Here is a 19,981-nt window from a genome sequence, read left to right as displayed (position 1 = left end):
AGTGCGCATGCGCGAGAATCCCCCCGAGGGGATGTCGGCCGCGGCGGCTGTCGGCGGCTGCAGACCACAGCGGCGGATGTCGAATGCTGCAGGCCGCAGTCACAGCTGTTGGCGAGGGAGCTGAATCCACATAAATAAAATAAATCAAATGCAGCTGAAAGATCTAACTGCATAACAGACGCCTATTTCCCTTTGTCCACAAGGATCCTCAACTCTGTTAACAAAGCAGCTAATACTGTTTCCCTGCTGAATAGACTATGGAAACCAGGTTGAGATCCATCCAATAAAAAAACAAACATCAAATGTTATAATTGGGCTACTACTGCCCTCTCTTAACTTTTGCAAAAACCAACAAATTTGCCATTGGCTGATAGAACATAGTTTAGGGAAGTGGAGGGGGAGGGAATGCTGCTGCACAGGGAAGTTGGGGGGGGGGAAATGCTGCTGCTGCACAGGGAGCAGGGAGAGAGACAGAAAGACAGACAGCGGGAGGGAGAGACAAAGAAAGATAGACAGCGGGAGGGAGGGAGACAGAAAGAAAGGAAGAAAGACACAGGGGCATGAAGAGAGATAGAAAGACAGACAAAGAGGGACAGGGAGAGAAACAGACAGAAAGAAAGACAGACAGACAGCGGGAAAGAGAGAGAGAGACAGAAAGAAAGAAAGGAAGAAAGAGACAGGGGCAGGGAGAGAGACAGAAAGAAAGACAGACATATATTCTAGCACCCGTTAATGTAATGGGCTTAAAGACTAGTACACTATAAAAACAATTAAAACACATAGGGGCTCATAATCGAAACTTAAACACATCTAAAAAAAACGACCAATTTGGCACTTGGATGACCTAAAAGACAGGTCGTCCAAGTGCCGATAATCAAACCTATTTTTTGGAAGCATCCAGGGACTTTTTAGGCCTCTGAATGCTGATGTGCGCCCAGAGCTAAAAGGGGCATATCTGGAGGAGTAGGTTAGGGCGGGATGTAGGCTGATCTAGACTTAGTCGTCCTGCAGGGATAATCGAAGGCTTTACAAGACTCCTTGGATGGAACTTATACATTTTGACTTAAGACAATGTAAAACCAGTGCCCAAAAGGTATCCAAAGTGACCAGATAACCACTGCAGAGACAAAGTAAAGAACCCCACATACTCCCCCAGTGTTCATTGACCACTTCAACCCCCCCAAAGATTGGAATAAAAACGTACATACCTTTCTCCAGAACATCAGCACCTAGTATAGGAAAGCCTAACAGAGCTGCACACAGGTCTCTTAAATAGCCGGGGGGGGGGGGGGGCAGTGAACCACAGAGAGGGGGGACCGAGGCCCATAAGCCATTCTAACCACTACATTTATGGTGGAACATGTGTGCCCACCAAAACCCTACAGTGCTGCCATATAGGGCTACTGGGGTTGTAGACATGTGGGTATAGTGGGTTTTGGGGGGTTAACCATAACCTATAATGGAGTTCTGTTGAGATGTTTATGTGGCACCCTTTTTGTAAAGTTCACAGCAGTGCCCTGTAAGGTGCCCCACTGTTCTGTTGCCATGTCTGGGAGGCCAGTTCATCACAATGCTGGCCCCTCCCACGTCCTAATGGTCTTTTCTGGGCGTTTGGGACTTAGACAAATTTTTGGTCAAAAATGTGGAAAAAGATAGATGTACTGGCGGACTGGACAATCAATGGCCTGGACCAGTTCACCGATTCACTTCGGGTGAATCGATTCGAATCAATTTAAAACAAACAAACAAAAAAAAAAAATAGGCTTCCCGATTTGGACCCTCCCCCCTCGCCCCCTAAAGCAGGAGCGACAGTGATGCTCTTGCTGGCCGGCCGCTGCCGCACCTGCTTTAGAGGGCGAGGAGGAATGGTCAGTCAGGAAGTTCTGCTGTGTTGCTGTCCGGCTTACACCCCGGCGTCCAATTCTCTCCCCTACCCGGCGTCCGGTTTCCCACCCTGGCCTCCCCGCACTGTTTACCTTATAGGTGCAGCCTGCAGAGATCGCGGTTATAGCGTCATTGCAAATTGCTTTGATCTGTTTCCTCCGCTGCGATCCTGCCTCTGATGTCAAAGGAGGGGCGGGACTGCAGGAGAGGAAACAGCTCAAAGCAGTTTGCAAAGATGCTATAACCGTGATCTTCTCTGCAGGCTGCACTTATAAGGTAAATGGTGCGGGGAGGCCAGGGGGAACACAGAGGCCTTCCCGGGGCGGGGGGGGGGGGTGCGCAGTCCTTCAGGGGGGGGTGGGACAGGCCTTCAGGGGGGACAGGCCTTGGGGGGGTGCAGGCCTTTAAGGGGGGGTGTAGACCTTCAAGGGAGGAACAGGCCTTTAAGGTGGGGGACAGGCCAGGGATGGTTGCACAGGCCTTGAGGGGGGACAGGCCTTTAAGGGGGGGACAGACCTTCAAGGGGGGACAGACCTTCAAGGGGGGGGACAGGCCAGGGATGGTGGCATAGGCCTTCAGGGGGGACAGACCTTCAAGGGGTGGACAGGCCTTCAGGGGTGGGGTGAAGACCTTTAAGGGAAAGTGCAGGCCTTCAGGAGGGACAAACCTTCAGGGGAGGGGGCCCTGGTGTAGAAGTACACGGAGGGAGGGAGAGAAGGGGGGTTTAAAGAGACGTGCATATGCCGCACTTTGGGGGGGGAAGAAATAATGGGTCTAAAAATAGAGGAGAGGGAGAGAGATGATGGACAATGGGATTTAGGGAGGGAAGGAACAGAAAGGGAGAGAAGTTGGACACAAGGGATGGTGTACTGTGGAGGGGGGATAGAGATACTGGATAGGAGGGTAGTTGGGAAAAGAAAGGGAGAGATGGTGGACTCTGGGGTGGTGGGGAAGGAGGGAGAGATGCTGGATGAAAGGGTAGTTAAGAAAAGGTGGATCCCAGACCTCCGGGGGAGGGAAGGGAAACGGAAGGGAAGGACAGAGATGGCAGATGGATGGTTAGCACGGAGAAAGAAGAAGACCCTGGCAAGCAAGTTATCAGAAGACAACTAGAGCCTGGGACCAACAAGATTTGAATAATGACCAGACAACAAAAGGTAGAAAAACTAATTTTATTTTCTGTTTTGTGATTACAATATGTCAGATTTGAAACGTGTATCCTGCCAGAGCTGGTGTTAGACCACAAAAGTGAGCTAGGATTTAAGAGAGAGAGGAAAAGTATTTTTTGTTTGTTTGTTTACACCACAGCGCCAGTGTGGTTAGGAGAAGGCAAAGGGGTGAAGAGGCTATAAAATAAACCCACCAGGATGTTTGAAAAAAGCACCCAATTGGGCAGGAAAATCGAATCGAATCGAAAAACCAATTCAATAGGCTGAATCGAATCGAAATTTTTTTTCCTGAATCGGGCAGCACTAGCCTGGACATCCAGACAGATGATTTAAAAAATATATATATTTATATTCTAAACTTATTTTTTGAGAATGGACTTTTTATCACTGCCAACTTTGGGCATCTAGCGCCATACGTCCGAATCGGACTCAGACATTTCTTTTGATTATGCCTCTCATACTAAATAATTAAACAAGCAACACAAAATCTGCTGACCCTTCATTCCCAATATATTACCAAATGACATAATTCAATTACAAAGCATGATTCCATTTGCACTGCCACGGTATCATTGGATACCATATTTCAGAATGCAAAACAGGAATTTAAGAAATTGTTAAAGAAATATTTATGTCTGAATTCAAGAAAGCGTGGGATAGGCACGTGGGATCTCTTAGAGAGAGGAAGAGATAATGGTTACTGTGGATGGGCAGACTGGATGGGCCATTTGACCTTTATCTGCCATCATGTTTCTAAGTTTTTCAGATGCCATAAATTCAAAGGCAACTTGTTCCAGTCTATGGGGCTTACATTAGGGGGCATTTTGTACCCAAATGTGGCACATGGGGACATGATTAGTGCAAATCATATTAAATGCATCTTAATATTAATGATCTGAGTTGAACATTTTTATATTGAAAGCAGCATATACTGTATATATATTTTTATTGTTTTTGTGTTGAATCAGGATTTATATTAATGTCAACAAATGCAAAGTATATTAAGGTTAATGCAGAGTTAATACATAGTAAAAACGCACTGGCACGTGTTAACACATTTTACATATGTTCACACACTCTATTAGTTTCATATTTCAGCAGCTTGACCATATAAGCAGGGGTATATCTGACTTGCTAGCTACATGGGGCGTAGCACCCCCTTCCTCTAGGCCAGGGAGAGGGAACTCCGGTCCTCGAGAGCCGTAGTCCAGTCGGGTTTTCAGGATTTCCCCAATGAATATGCATTGAAAGCAGTGCATGCAAATAGAACTCATGCATATTCACTGGGGAAATCCTGAAAACCCGACTAGACTACGGCTCTCGAGGACCGGAGTTCTCTACCCGTGCTCTAGGCAGTAGGTCGGCTGTGTTGAACGATCATGGGGCTGCAGTCCACATGTGCATGGTTGTCAACTCTGCTGGTCCCCCCACCCTGGGACAGGAAATTGACATCAGAGAGGGTGGGAGCCAGCAGAGCCGATGGCCATGTGTGTGTGGACTGTGGCCACATGACTGCTCCATGCACCCCCTTCCTCCCCCCACACACACTCCTTGCAGTACGCTAGAGCGTGAGAATTAGAGAATGAAACGGTGACAAAATTCATCACCGTTCCCGTCCCCGCGGATAACTGCGGGAAATAAACCCATGTCATTTTCTAGTGTCTATTTCATCCTCTGTCCTTCTACACCAGCATTCTTCAAAGCAAAGCTTGCGGGTCAGTGGTTGTGGCCATTTATACTCTGATTCTTATGTGAGCCAAGGATAATGAAGCCATTGTGACATCACTGATGTGATTGGCTCTTAGGTACTGGTGGAATGAGGCATTATGACATCACAATATCTGTTCTGGATACCAGAGACTGTCATCCTGTAGTGTCTGTTTCAACCTCAGTCCTTCTACACCAGCATTCTTCAAAGCAAAGCTTGCGGGTCAGTGTTTGTGGCCATTCATACTCTGATTCTTCCCTCTCTCCTTAAAGAATGACATGAAGATGGTTTCCCGCGGTTATCCGCGGGGACGGGGACGGTGATGAATTTTGTCACCGTGTCATTCTCTAGTGAGAATCCCCCTTCACATTGGTGCCATAGTCAGTTAAAGTGTTAATTAGAATATGCCTTACTTACCTCTCTGAGGCAGGTATATATGGGGCAGACGAGCACCCGGAAAGGTTCCCCTGTACTGCTCTTCATAGTACCAAAAACTTCACAGAGAAAGGTAATGAAGCCCAGCCAGCGCTCCACATCTGTCTGTCGCAACTCTTCTCGCATTGTGAAATCTTTCTGTAACACAAAAATAAATAAATTCAGACATAAAACCACACCTTCCTGGGCAGGAAGCAAGTACTGTCTTAGGGAAAGAGGAGAAAGAAAAAAATGGATGAAAGCAAGATCTGATTATAAAGTCGGGGAATTAAGAACATAAGAATTGCCATAATGGGTCAGACTGAAGGTCCGTCAAGCCTAGTATCCTGTTTCCAAATGTGGCCAACCCTTTCCCTGCTATATCTCTTCTCTCAGCCTTTCTTCCCCTCACAACACATCTTCCAGCTCTCATAAGAACATAAGTATAGCCTTACTGGGTCAGACCAATGGTCCATCAAGGCCAGTAGATCGTTCTCATGGTGGCCAATCCAGGTCATTAGTACCTGACCAAAACCCAAGGAGTAGCAATATTTCATACTGCCAATACAGGGCAAGCAATGACTTCCCCCATGTCTTTCTCAATAACAGACTATGGCCTTTTCCTCCAGGAACTTGTCCAAACATTTCTTAAAACCAGCTACGCTATCCGCTGTTGCCACATCAGTGCCTGTGCTACTCTTTTATCCCTCATTCCTTTCCCAGTGCCTCCCTCAGCACTTCTCCTCTCTATGGGAGACCAAAGGAAGGTAGGAAACATCTCTGCGCTATACTGCAGCTTTTCTCTGCTTCCTGCTATTAGCCCATTAGTCAGATATAGGGGAGACAGGACCAACTAGCAAGATCCCAACTAGTAAAACAGTTTTTGTGCTACTTATCCTAGGAATAAGCAGTGGATTTTCCAAAGCCATCTCAATATTGGCCCTATAGACTTTTCTTTTAGAAAATTAGCCAAACCTTTTTTAAACCTCGCTAAGCTAACTGATTTCACCACATTCTCCAGCAACGAATTCCAAAGTTTAATTACATACGGTGTGAAGAAATATTTTCTCCAGTTTGTTTTAAATCTACTACTTAGTGATTTCGTTGCATGCTCCCTAGTCTTAGTATTTTTGGAACGAGCGAATTGTTAAAGGTCAGCCCAACAGTTCTAAAAACAAAGGAAGATGCTTCATATATGTAATTCATTATGTAAATCCCATCAGACAGCATGTCTCAGCTATACGATCTCACATCTCTCTTAATCAGGGGGAGGGGCTTCTGGGAATTCATTTGGATTTGTTTCTTAACAATTTTTTTAAAATACAATTTAGAAGAAAAACACATCGATAGGAAACAACAAACTATACCATACTAAAATGGTGATACTTTTCCTTGGCATTGAAAAAAAATCAAGAAATGTGGGAGAAGAGATCAGTAATATAAATAGTATCCTAAAATAAAGAAGAAAAAGAGACAAAAAAAGATCAAGAAAAAAAACACCCTCCTTTTCATCATAAGCTATCCTTGCCATACATACTATCTTACCAACCAATGAAAATAGATATCAGATGCCACCAATGGTTCCTTTTCTGGGTCCTGCCTCCACCTCTCACAGTCCTCTTTCTGCAGGATATAATTCGGCTCTTGCTTCTTTCTGCGGTGGATTTAAAGGGGCTGAGGCTACCTAGAAATGATGTCAGATGCTGCTGATGGTTCCCTTTCTGGGCTTAGCCTCCCCCTCTCGTGGTTCTCTCTCTGCAGTGTATCATGCCACTCTCTCCTCTGCTCTTCCCGTGGCAGTGGATGGAATTTTAAAAAAGCAGAAGAGAAGGCGGTATGATACTCTGCAGACTCTGAGAGAGGACCGTGAGAGGTAAAGGCAGAGCCCAGAAAGGGAACCATTGGTGGCATCTGACATTACTTCTAGATGCCCTCAACCCCTTTAGATTTGTTTGGATGTACCATAAATCCTAATCCCTTTATCCTCATGAAAAGACGAAAGGTGGTATGGGCCTCAGCTTTGTGGAACACATTCTGGTACATGAAATGTTTAATAAACCTGAAATCAGCAAAATTATAAACCTAACACCTTTGAACTCATTTTCTGACTGACCCTCTGCTTCCCCTGTCCCTGGAGGGAAAGGTTGTTCTGCGGGGAGTTGGGGGTGGGTGGGGGGGGAGGGGAAGATATATAGAGAGAAGGAATTACCACAGTTGTATAACAAGCATATAATGTGAAAGATCTTATTTTCCCTCCGTAAAGGGATGGCAGCTGTGGTAAACCAGGATGCTTTGTGTCGGGGACCATGGTGGGCAAGTTTCAAGTTTATTTAATTCTTGATATAACGCTCGTTTTAAAAAAAAAAGTCATTTTGTATTGTTACTGATGGATTGTAAGTGCTGATTCAGATTATTAATGTATGTACAATTTTATGCACTTTATAATAGCCTTGAAAACTTAATAAAGATTAAAAAAAAAAAAAAGAAGTCTGAGCAGTTTACAATAAAATTCAAGTTTCAAGTTTATTAGGATTTTATATACCGCCTATCAAGGTTATCTAAGCGGTTTTTTACAATCAGGTACTCAAGCATTTTCCCTCTCTGTCCCGGTGGGCTCACAATCTATCTAACGTACCTGGGGCTATGGAGGATTAAGTGACTTGCCCAGGGTCACAAGGAGCAACGCGGGGTTTGAACCCACAACCCCAGGGTGCTGAGGCTGTAGATCCAACCACTGCGCCACACACTCCTCCTCCTCTATACATAGAAACACAACTACTGGGAAACGTTATAATCTACGAACAATATACAGATGGGAGGAGAAGGGGGAAATACAATATATTAAAAGAGAAAGAGATGACAAGAGGGGAGACACAAGAGGAAGGTGGGAAATATTTTAATAGGGCCTATCATGACCTTTTTTCCTTCCTGGATGATATGCATCCTTAAATAGAAAGGATTTTAGGTTTGTTTTAAATTTGGATACCCTCTCTAAAATGTCGGAGGTGACAAGCGGAATGCCGCAGGGTTCAGTCCTGGGCCCACTCCTCTTCAACATATTCATTGGGGATCTGACTCAAGGACTTCAAGGTAAGGTAACCTTATTCGCTGATGATGTCAAACTATGCAATATAGTAAACGGCTACAATCTACAAGATACTATGGAGCAGGACCTGCGTACTTTAGAAAGTTGGTCCTCGATATGGCAGCTGGACTTCAACGCCAAGAAATGTAAGGTCATGCATCTCGGTAACAGAAATCCATGCAGAACTTACACCCTGAATGGAGAAACTTTAACCATGACTACGGCAGAACGAGACTTAGGAGTAATCATCAGTGCCAACATGAAGGCTGCCACTCAAGTGGAGAAGGCTTCATCTAAAGCACGGCAGATGATAGGTTGTATCAAGAGAAGCTTCGTCAACAGGAAACCTGAAGTCATGATGCCATTGTACAGAGCCATGGTGAGACCTCATCTGGAGTACTGTGTGCAATTCTGGAGGCCACATTACCGTAAGGATGTGCTCAGAATTGAGTCGGTTCAGCGGATGGCCACCAGGATGGTCTCGGGGCTAAAGGATCTCCCGTACGAAGAAAGACTGAGCAAACTGCAGCTCTACACTCTCGAGGAGCGTAGGGAGAGGGGAGACATGATTGAGACATTTAAGTACATCACGGGACGGGTCGAGGTGGAAGATGATATCTTTCTTCTCAGGGGACCCTCGACCACAAGAGGACTTCCGCTCAAACTCAGGGGAGGGAAGTTTCGTGGAGACGCCAGGAAGTACTTCTTCACGGAGAGAGTGATTGAGCACTGGAACAAGCTTCCAGTGCAGGTGATCGAGGTACGCAGCATCCCAGACTTCAAGAACAAATGGGATACCTATGTGGGATCCCCACGAGGGTCATGCCAAGGGATAGGGTCACTAGGGTATAGACTTGAAAGAGAGGGTCAGTAGAGTGGCAGTATAATTACAATTATACTTAAGAGGGTCAGTAGACTTAAAAGGGTGGGTCAATAGTGTGGGCAGACTTGATGGGCTGTAGCCCTTATCTGCCGTCATCTTTCTATGTTTCTATGTTTCTATAGATGCGCATGTGCAGACCGCGCAGACCCGTCCCAGCCACGACCTTTTTGTTTTTTAAACTTTAAACTTGCACAGGCAGTCGGGGCAGACAGGCATGTTCGGGCCTGACTCTCCTGCTTCCATGCAGCAGCGGCAGCCTCTTCCCTCCTTTCCTTCAGTGCGAGCCCGTGGGTTTAAAGCGGGTCTGCACTGTGGCGTACAGCCCCGCTTTAAACCCGCGGGCTCGCACTGGAAGGAAGGCGGCAGAAAGGAGCAGGGGGAGCAGAGAGGACACGTCAGGCAGGCATTCAGGGCAGGCAAGCCGAGGGCTGCAGGACCGCGAGAGCCAGGGCAGGCAGATCAGGGCTGCAGGAGGTGTTCGGGCCTGCAGGAGATTGAAGCTGACAGGGCAGAGAGCATGGCTTCAACAGAACAGGAGAGTCGGAAGGACATTTTCGACTGCTCCCCAGCAGTCGCTTCTTCTGTTGATCGGCCAGCCCTGTCCGATGTGGAATTTTGTGTAGTGAATCGTGTCGCTGTCCAGTTTTGCATGCGTTTCTCCTCATTTGCATGCACGGATTCGAAGCGGATCGCAGGAGAGGTAAGTGAATCAGGCCGGAGAGAAATTTGCTCGTTTAGGGGTCGCAAACCGATCGGTACACGATCGGTTTGCTTAGTGAATCTAGCCCTTAGTTTCCAGAGTATGAAATAAGATTTCCTAACTACAGCGAGTACACACATGACTACAATATCTTCTCCTCACCCCCCGAGTTAAAAAGCAAGGCAGCCTACCTCAAAGAAATTACTGTGTGTTACTGATGAGACTCGAAGCAAATAGGCCGAGGAGTGACAAGCAAACTCTCATTCACAAATAATTAAACACTTCTATCTTCTTTGTGCCCGACTTCTGAAGCGGACAGTTATGCATCAGAAGCCAACTCCATGCCTTGCCGTGATTTACTTCTGCAGCATTTTCCTGCAGTGTCAGGTTACTACAAAAACGATGTCTTTCCGTGGACCTTTAAAACTTTGATTTCCTAACTAGAATTCTGTCGTGACGCACTGATATTTCCTGCACAGAACCACATCAAAACACCTGAAAGCAGTCCAATGTCTCTCTTTTATGCACATTCTGGGAAATGCTTTGCCACTTTACATAACCATGATTCTGAAAGGATACCAGATTATTTATATTTATATATGAAATACAGGCACAGGATAAGGGCAACGACTTGTACAGGTCAGGACCATGACAGCAGAGAAATCCTTCATATGCGACTTTGAAGCACACATGTGCCATTTGCTGGTCATAGGAAGGTGATGCACGAGACGCTTATCTTTACTTCTCTTTTCCTTATTCTTTCTGAATCCTACCCTTTTGTTCCTATCCTGCTTGGTTTTTTTTTCCTTAAGATATTGTAAACCTTTCCTGCCCTTTTGTCCTTTGGGTCTAGTTTGGCTAATTTGTTTGTGTACTCTTACCCCCTTGTTATCTTTTTGGTGTCAGGTCAAAAGCGCGCCGGGACAAAGGCACGCGCAGACAACTGGGCGCAACGTGGAGGCGCGCGCCGAAGAAAATGACTGTTTTAAAATGCTCCGACGGGGGGTGTGGGGGGAACCCCCCCACACTTTACTTTATACAGATCTGTATTAAGTAAAGTGGGGGGGGGGGTTCCCCAACAAAACCCCCCGTCGGAGCCCCTAAAAACACTCTTTTTCTTCGGCACGCGCTTCCGTCTTGCGCTCAGTTGTCGGCGCGCGCCTTTGTCTTCGGCGGTTTTGTCTATGAACCTTTTTGGTGTCTTGAATATTGCCCATTATTTTTATTAATTGTACACCGCTTTGGTGTGAATTTTTGTTATAAATGGCGGTATATGAAATATAATAACTGTAAGTGACTTGGATTCAGGTCACCTGACCACATAATCTGGAGGTGATGTGTTTGAGCTTTGGAGAGGTAGCTGCTCCGAGGATGGCGATCCAGTCTCGTGCAAGAGGAGCGCCAACAGGTTCAGCCTCAGAGTCTGCCACAAGCCCTTCAAATACATAAACTGCGGGCCTGGACTTCATTTAGCCTTGTCCCTAACAGAAGGTAATGGTATAACCCAGTACCCCCGTCAGGTTTTCAATGCATGTCCACCAGTGAGTTTACAGTGGAGTTGTGGCTGTCTAGAAAATTACTTCTGGTAAGCTGCACAGCGCAGTGCTTGTAGAGATCTACCATCACCACTCCCCCAGTAGATATCCTCTTTCTAAATACAAGCCCAGTTTTATTTATAAGCTGTCAATTCTCAAAAACCCATGGTGGTCCACAATTATGTAACTACAGAATCTGGAAATGAGAAGCTTTTTCCTGCACTAGGAAGGAATTAAATTGAAGGTCGCACACAGCTTAGCGGGTTTTCTGAGGAAGCCATTGGGCGAAACGCGTCAGAACCTTGCCGGACCACCGCTGTATGGACACTTAAGTTAAGTTTTTTGATTTCACTTATTTTTGGAGTTTTGAGTTGCTTAGACATTTAATTCACATCTTTGAATATTTAAAGTTTATATCGTTTTTCAAAAACATTTTTAATCACCTTTCTACCACAAAAGTTGGTGCAATGATAGATTCTGTGAAAGACTCTGTAGGGGCTTGTCCCCCATTTTGAATTTTTTTCCATTCCATCTTTGGATTCTGAGCGCCATCCTGGTTTCAAAGGTATTACAAGTTCTTAGTTTGTTCCTTTTTTGTTTTTTGTCACTACAGAATCTGAAACAGATCTCAGAATCTGAAACAGATCTTACTTTTAGCTCAGATTTAGGGGAAGGCAGGTAATTAAATTTACAAAATCAAAATCATTTGAGAAAATGCGGTTTTGACAATGTAGGGTTAAAAAAAAAATAATAATAATACCGGTAATTATGAATTAATTTATGTGTCCTGCCCTGAATGGTCATCACTTGGTTTTGTGGTTTGTAACTATATTTAAATAAATATGTATAATAAAAATATGAGGCCCCACTCAGGGGAATGGTCTCTGCAGCTATGCACTCACCCCTTGCAGGAGTGCTTGTTTGTTTAGTAAAGCTTGATATACCGTCTTTCAAAAAAGCAGCAAAGTGATTGACAAAAGCAAAGGGGATACAAGTAACCCAAAATATGATAAACGTAAAAAAAGAAACAGACAAAACAATCTTACAATAATCATTACATTACATTACATTAGGGATTTCTATTCCGCCTGTGCCTTGCGGTTCTAGGCGGATTACAATAAAGATGATATCTGGGCATTTCCAGTAGAATTACATTACAGGAAAAGAGTAGATTACAAGTAACAGTGAAGAGTTACAATACATATCGCAGCAGATGTAACATAGCCACGGATTACAATAAAGAAGATATCTGGGCATTTCCAGTAGAATTACATTACAGGAGAAGAGTTAATTACAGTTTATATTGAAGAATTATAGTACATTCAATATCACAGGAGATGTTACATAGCAACTGAGTCAATTTACAACTGGTGGATAATAAAGAATTACAATATATTCTAGATTACAAAAGATGTTACATGAGCTGAGTCAAGTTTCTTCGGATGGAGAGTAGCATCATATGCCTATAAGCAAAAACAGTAAACTAAGCTATACCAAAATTGACAACAACAGGAAGAGGAAGAACATAAGAATAGCCTTACTGGATCAGACCAATGGTCCATCAAGCCCAGTACCCTAACTTAAGCGGCAAAGCCGTTTAAAACCCTCCTTAAAACAGTTTAAAAGAAAAAATGCCTGGCACCTAGATCGCGTTTACAGTAGCGCCTAAGGACGCCTAAGGTCAAAGTAGGCATGGCTAATGCCAGAAATGACCTTGGGTGGGTTCATAGTCAGTCGCGCGCGAGACACCTGCGCGCCGACAATGGAGGGCAGACAATTCAGCGCAAGACACCAGCACGCTGCGGGAAAACCTAGTTTTAAAGAACTCCGAAGCGGGGTGTGAGTGGGGAACCCCCCACTTTACTGCATAGTGTTCGCGCTGCTGTTGGGGGGGGGAGTTGGGGGGTTGGAACCCTCCATTATAGAGAAAACGGAACTTTTTCCGATTTTTTCTGGAAAAGGTGGAAAAGGTCTGTTTTCTCTATAATGTGGGGGGTTGGACCCCCCCACACACCCCCAACGGCAGCAAACAGCAGCGTGAACAGTAAGCAGTAAAGTGGGGGGGCCCCCACACTCCCGTCGGAGCTCTTTAAAACTAAGTTTTCCTGAGGCGCACTTGTGTCTTGTGCCGAATTGTCAGCGCTCGATTCTCAGCGCACTGGTGTCTGGCGCGCGATTATCCCGTCACCCCTTGGGTGTCCTTAGGTGCCGTTGTAAACGTGATTCACCTCAAACATAGGCACCGAAAATCAGTTGGGTAGCAAGGGTGAGAGGCGCCCCTCCCCTGCATTCTTCTCTGTTCCCCTCCATGCTCCTTTCCCGCACTCCCCACTGCCACACATGCTCCGCTTCCCTTCTCCCACACCTCTGTAACATTCCTGGCGCGAGCAGCAACCCCCATCCTGATGTCAAGCCTGCGTGGGCTCTCCCTCTGATGTCACTTCCTAGGCGTGGGACCAGGCATGACAGCAGGTTGAGGGTTGCTGCTCACGCCAGGAACGTTACAGAGGTATGAGGGAAGGGAAGCAGTGCGTGCACATTGCAGTGGGGAGGAGAGAGGTGGACGGGTGCCGCGCTCCTACCAGCGCCCAGGGAGGACCAGCCCCCACCCTACCCCCCTTTACTATGCCACTGCCGGAAATGTAGGCCTCGAAAACCCTGGCCTACATTTCATGTTTTAGGGAGCTGCGATTCCACAAATGGAGCCGTTGCGTGATTGACACATGATCGGCAGGCCGTCAATCCTGGCGCAGTTTGTAGAATCCGGCCCTTGGTGTGAAGAGTAGTAGAGATTATCCAAAATGTACACAGTGTTCTCCCGCGAATTCACGGGTTCTCAAATCGCGGACTCGCTCATTCGCAGTCTTCCAACCGCCTCTTCCTGTAGTAAAGTGGGGCTACACCAATCAGGAGCTGAATGAAAAAGCCCCACTTTATTACAGGAAGAGGCGGTTGGTGCAGATCGCGAGTGAAAGAGAGGTTGTTCACCCTTTCCAAGGTGAAGAGAACGAGAAGGCACGCGCTAAAGTTAGAAGGGAAAAGATTCCGTACAAATATAAGGAAGTTCTTCTTCACCCAGAGAGTGGTAAAAATCTGGAACGCTCTTCCGGAGGCTGTTATAGTGGAAAACACCCTCCAGGGATTCAAGACAAGGTTGGATAAGTTCCTATTGGAACAGAACATACGCAAGTAAGGCTAGATTCAAATAGGGCACTGGTCTTTGACCTAAGGGCCTTCGCATGAGCGAACAGCTGGGCATGAGGGACCACTGATCTTACCCAGCAGCGGCAAATCTTATATTTCCAGCTGCCCTCTCCTGCCTCCCCTGCCTTTTGAATGCGGTTTTTTGAAATATGCAGGGGTTCCTGGAATGGAGCCCCTGCAAATTTCAGGGGAATGCTGTATAAAGATATCTGTACCTGGGACTGCCACTTGGATCACATCTTATTCATTAATTTGGACAATGTAGTTTGAATCATTTTCTGACTGTACCACGCACACAAGTAGATTAAGGACCCATTGAACTCCTCTGTGCTCTGTAATACTAAGCTAATCACAGAGGCCCCCACCCCGCCGTTAAAGAGGTTTCATATAACACCATGTGCCAGTCTCTATCTCCCCCATAGCAATTAAGTCTATGGAATTTCCCAGCCCTACAATCACTGTTTACACTGTTCTGCAGTGCACTCCAACTGCTCTTTCAAGATAGCTGTAAGTGAAATTTCCCATACCGACCAGGATTTTCAGATAAGCGTGTCTACCATCACCTCTTGAACAGAGAGGCCCGTTTCATCACCACTGCCAAACCTACGACAGACTTAAGAAAACTATTTCATGGTGCAGACCACAGAAGCAAACGCCCTTATTGTCTGTCAAATGTCATAAGAGAAGCCTTCAAATGGAAAACAAATGTACTGCAGACATTTAACAAAACTTTTAATTCTCTACCAAAAGCTATTTCTGAAAATAAATATCGTGCCTGCCTTGTCTTCCAACACAGAGAAAAGCCTTTCCTTATTTTAGCTGAGGAAAATACGGACTTCCCCATGCAGAGAAAGAAAAAAAAAACAACCCAAAACCTTTTAGTTTATTTGCACAGGAGCTGCATCTGAATGGTCAGGACTTGAGCGGGTGAACTGCTGCCCCGGCTGGGACTTTGGTAAGAAAATGCTAACAGTGAGATTTTAGCCTCTTTAGGAGCAACAGCAGATCATTGCTCTTAAGACCGAGGACAAAGAGACGACCACTGACCATCTAATTAAAGTGTATGCAATGAGGTGCTAATAAATTACAAGATTTACCTAGAGCAGCGTATCGCAACCTGTTTGCGTCCTGAGAGTTCAGGTGTGCTGCGACACACTGGCGAGGAGGAGAGTCGTCCACTCCGGCTGACTGTGTACAGGTCACGGCGAGAGGCACGTCCTGTAGGAAGTCAGCCGGCGCAGATCACTCAATTCCTGGCCAGCGTGTCTCCTCCTCTCCCCGCACCCTCCACCGAAACGGGTCACAGCCAGATGGGCCCTCCATGCATGCGTGGACGTCAACGCACTTCCAGGTGCCTTCCAGCTAGGGCACTGGATTTAGTGTGCCACAGGCCAGAAAGTTTGCAAGACACTGACCTAGAGTATTACAAGAACAACATGAAAATGTCTCTCTACTAGTGCTGCCCGATTTGACGATTCATTGTCCAAGAAAATCAGACTCACCGACTCAATTTCAAGTTTATTAACTTTTAATATACCGACCATCAACGGGTATCTAGCCGGTTTATAATAAAATGTAAAGGATAAAAAGTTATGCTTATAAAAGTAAAGTGAGACCGGTGAGACCTGACAAAAGCAGTCGTGGTGGCGGCCGGTAAGCAGAGGCATCGTTCTGAACAGGCTGCTCATGGCCTGCCCCACCAGGGCCTCCCCTCTGCTGTGTCACTGATGACGCAGCAGAGGAAAGCGCTAGTGGGGCAGGCCACGAGTATCCCATTCAGAGCGATGCCATTGCTAACTGTCCACTGTTGCCACTGCTGCCACTTTAGAAGACCTTGGAAGTGGGAGAGTCAGTAGCGCACTGCTGCACAGGGGATGGGAAGGAAAGCAGCTATAAAGGGGAATGGGTGGGAGGGGAGGAAAGCTGCTGCTGAGGGGTGGGGGAGGGGAGGAAAGATGCTATACAGGGGGGGAGAGAGAGGAGAGAGGAAGAATTGTTGAGGTGGAGGAAAGGAAGGGAGAAAAGAGGCAGAAAGGGGTGAGAGGGAGAAATCCTGCATTTGGTGGAGAGGAGGGAGTTATGCATGGAGAAGAGAGAGGGAGAAATGTTGGACATAGGGTGGAGGGCAGGGAGAGATGGTGCATGGGAAGAGAGAAATAAATGTTACACATCATAATGGAAGGGAGGAAGGGAAAGATGCAAGCATTGAGGGGAATATAGAGGTCTGACCCAGGGTAAAAGGCAGAGAGAGAGAGATGGTAGACAGTTGGAAAGAAACAAATATTGGGTATGGCAGTGGAAGGTAAAAAAATAATATTTAAAAGGTCAATTGTCTTTGTCTCCCTTCCTACTGTTTTTCCCAGAATTAAAGATTTTAAAATTGAATTAATGATTTTAATACTGAATGTAACCATTAAATAATTTTCCTTTTGTCTCACTATAATTTGTAGATATACCCTTTAAATGTAATGTTATATTTGTATTTTAGATATTCGTCTGTTTAATTTAATAATTGTAAGTATGTTACCAAAATTTTTTATTTAACTGTACATCGCCTTGAATTTTGAATAGGCGATAAATCAAAAATACTGAATAAACTTGGATAAACTATTTTTATTTTCTATTTTGTGATTACAATAAGTCAGATTTGAAATGTGTATTCAGCTAGAGCTGGTGTTAGACAGCAAGCGTGAGCTAGGGCAACAGAGAGAAGAAAAGTCATTTTTGTTTATTTTGTTTACACTAGAGTGCCGGCGTGGGGTCGGACAGGGAAAAGGGGGGTGGGCTGGGTAGAAAGGCTACAAAATAAACACGCCAGGATGTTTTGGGGGGAAAAAAAAAAAATGAATTGAATTTAAAAAAAACAAAAATCAATTCAATAGGCTGAATCAAATCAATTTTTTTTCCCCTGAAACAGACAGCACTACTTTTTACTGAAAAAAAATTCCTTACAAATTTTTTTTTTTTGGGGGGGGGGAGGAGGGGGACGCCTGGAGCACAAGTGAGAATGCTCAAAGCGTGGACATTGTGTTGCTTTATTTTAGCTTCTATTACATGGCATGCGACTATCCCCATAACAAAAAACATACAGTTATTTATTACACACATACTTTTTTATGGGCTGGTATTTTTATCTTATATGTGTATTTATCTATATCTATAAATCAATAGATAAATAAGATAGATATTGCCTCATGAATCAAAGGAGTATCCAAGGAGGAGAACTCAGGAAACCACTCAAATAGCAGAAACCTAATAGTCTGAACCCTGATGAGCCAAACGGGACTCCCTCACCCGCCGATTCAACAAACAATGTCACAGATAACCCGCTGGAAAAACATAAAAGGCCTTACTTCTTTTATAGAAAGAGAGATGGTTTATGGGTAGTAGATAGTGAAAGCTATTTAAATGGCCAGAAACAGCTTCTGAACATCTAAATCACTTGTTCGGGGCTAATTTATTTATTTCGATTTCTTTCCTGTTGTCCCCAAAGAGCTCAGAACGGGTTACAGGTTAAACATACATAGTATATAGTTAACAGGTTACAATTTACACGAGATTTGCCATAATTTCAGTACAAGTTTCCGATACAAGTTTTTTCCTAGCTAGACACATATTAAAGGTCTAATGCTAATACAGTGGTACTTCGGTTTCCGAGTGCACCGGTTTGCGAGTGTTTTGCAAGACGAGCAAAACATTCGCAAAATCGGCACCTCGGAAACCGAGCGTGCCTTGATTTACGAGCGCCCCCCTCCCCCCGTGATCCGGCACCCTCTGCTCGCGTCGCACCCCCTCCCTGCCGCGATCCGGCATCAAAAAGGTACCCACCCACCCGATCACATTTCTTACCCCCCATTTGGCACTGCCACCAATGCGCAAAAGGAGGCAGATCTTCGGGCACCGGCACTGGTATGTCCTGTGCCTTGGTGCCGATGCAAAATGGGGGGGGGGGGGTAAGAAATGGGATTGGGTGGGTGGGTGCCTTTTTGATGCCGGATCGCAGCGAGGAGGGGGTGCGACATGAGCAGAGGGTGCCGGATTGCGGGGGGGAGGGTGCCGGATCGCAGGGGGGGGGTGCTACGAATGGGGGGGGGGGTGAAACGAGCAGGGGGGATGGTGGATCACGAGGGGAGCCTTCATGAGCGGTGGGAGCAATGCCTGTTCTTGGGGGGGATAGAGCAACGCCACTGGCCTTGGGGGATGGGGTGGGTGGGAACGAATCAAGCGAGTTTCCCTTATTTCCTATAGGGAAACTCGCTTTGATATACAAGTATTTTGGTTTACTAGCATGCTTCTGGAACGAATTACCTTGGAAACCAAGGTACCACTGTATATATAATATACAGTTTACCTGTTATAATTTACCCTGGTTATTCTTACAGTGCAAGTTTTCCAGTACAAGTTTATTCCTAATTGACACACAGACAGACAGTTTATAGGTTGGATTTGCCATAGTTATAATACAAGATTTTACCTTATAAGCTTTCCTTACATTACACATACCAGGTTCTGGTACCAATATACATTTCTTTGTAGTCCATTGGTCAAGGGCAGGGGGGTTAAGTGAACAGGTCTGTTTTTATTGCTTCCCTAAAGTTGAGGAGTCCTTCAAGGGATCTGATCTGCGGGGGACACTCGATTCCAGTGGCTCGGTAAGTAGTGGGAGTAGGAATGCCATTTGGCGGCTTGAAGTTGCAGGGAACGACCAGGGGACATCTTAAGGCATATTTCAGCATGGGAGCGGAGAGACCGGTTCGGTACGTACGGAGGAAGCTTAGCCATCGCATAGCCCGGTGCCATGTCGTGCAAGGATTTGAATGCTAAAATCAGGCCCTGGAAGACACAACTAACTGGGTATATTCAGTGGCATTTTATTTTTTTAAAAATAATTTATATTCCACATATCCTACAATTCTATGTGGATTACAAATTATTCAGGTACTCAAGCATTTTTCCCTAACTGTCCCCGGTGGGCTCCCACTCTATTTAATGTACCTGGGGCAATGGGGATTAAGTGACTTACCCAGGGTCATAAGGAGCAGTGTGGGATTTGAACCCACAACCTCAGGGTGCCGAGGCTGTAGCTCTTACTACTGCAGCACACACTTAACTTGACAGTGATGCTGAAAATGCCCAGTAAGCATTTAAGCCAGAACCGGCTACTCTGTGGGCGTTCTCAGGGTACAGTTCCCTATTTTTCAGATTATGGGGGAACCACAAGTACAAGGGGGCACTCGGAGAAATTAAAAGGGGACAGGTTTAGAACAAACGCTAGGAAGTTCTTTTTCACCCAGAGGGTGGTGGATACATGGAAAACGCTTCCAGAGGCTGTGATAGGCAGGAGCACGTTACAGGGCTTCAAAGAAGGTTTGGATAGGTTCCTAGAGGACAAAGGGATT

The 19,981-nt window shown here is 45.6% G+C and overlaps 1 protein-coding gene across 2 annotated transcripts in view; it reads right to left on the bottom strand.

The window, feature by feature from the left end:
* CTIF (cap binding complex dependent translation initiation factor) overlaps positions 1-19,981 on the bottom strand; it is a 463,145-nt gene that overhangs the window by 85,057 nt on the left and 358,107 nt on the right. For both annotated transcript variants that reach the window (XM_033934740.1, XM_033934750.1), the window contains exon 10: positions 5,179-5,334. In XM_033934740.1, the coding sequence (XP_033790631.1) occupies positions 5,179-5,334 (156 nt within the window). The remainder of the gene's footprint in view (positions 1-5,178; positions 5,335-19,981) is intronic.

This window comes from Geotrypetes seraphini, chromosome 1, assembly GCF_902459505.1.
Source record: "Geotrypetes seraphini chromosome 1, aGeoSer1.1, whole genome shotgun sequence".
Taxonomy (NCBI): domain Eukaryota; kingdom Metazoa; phylum Chordata; class Amphibia; order Gymnophiona; family Dermophiidae; genus Geotrypetes; species Geotrypetes seraphini.
This window is presented reverse-complemented; position numbering and strand designations above follow the sequence as displayed.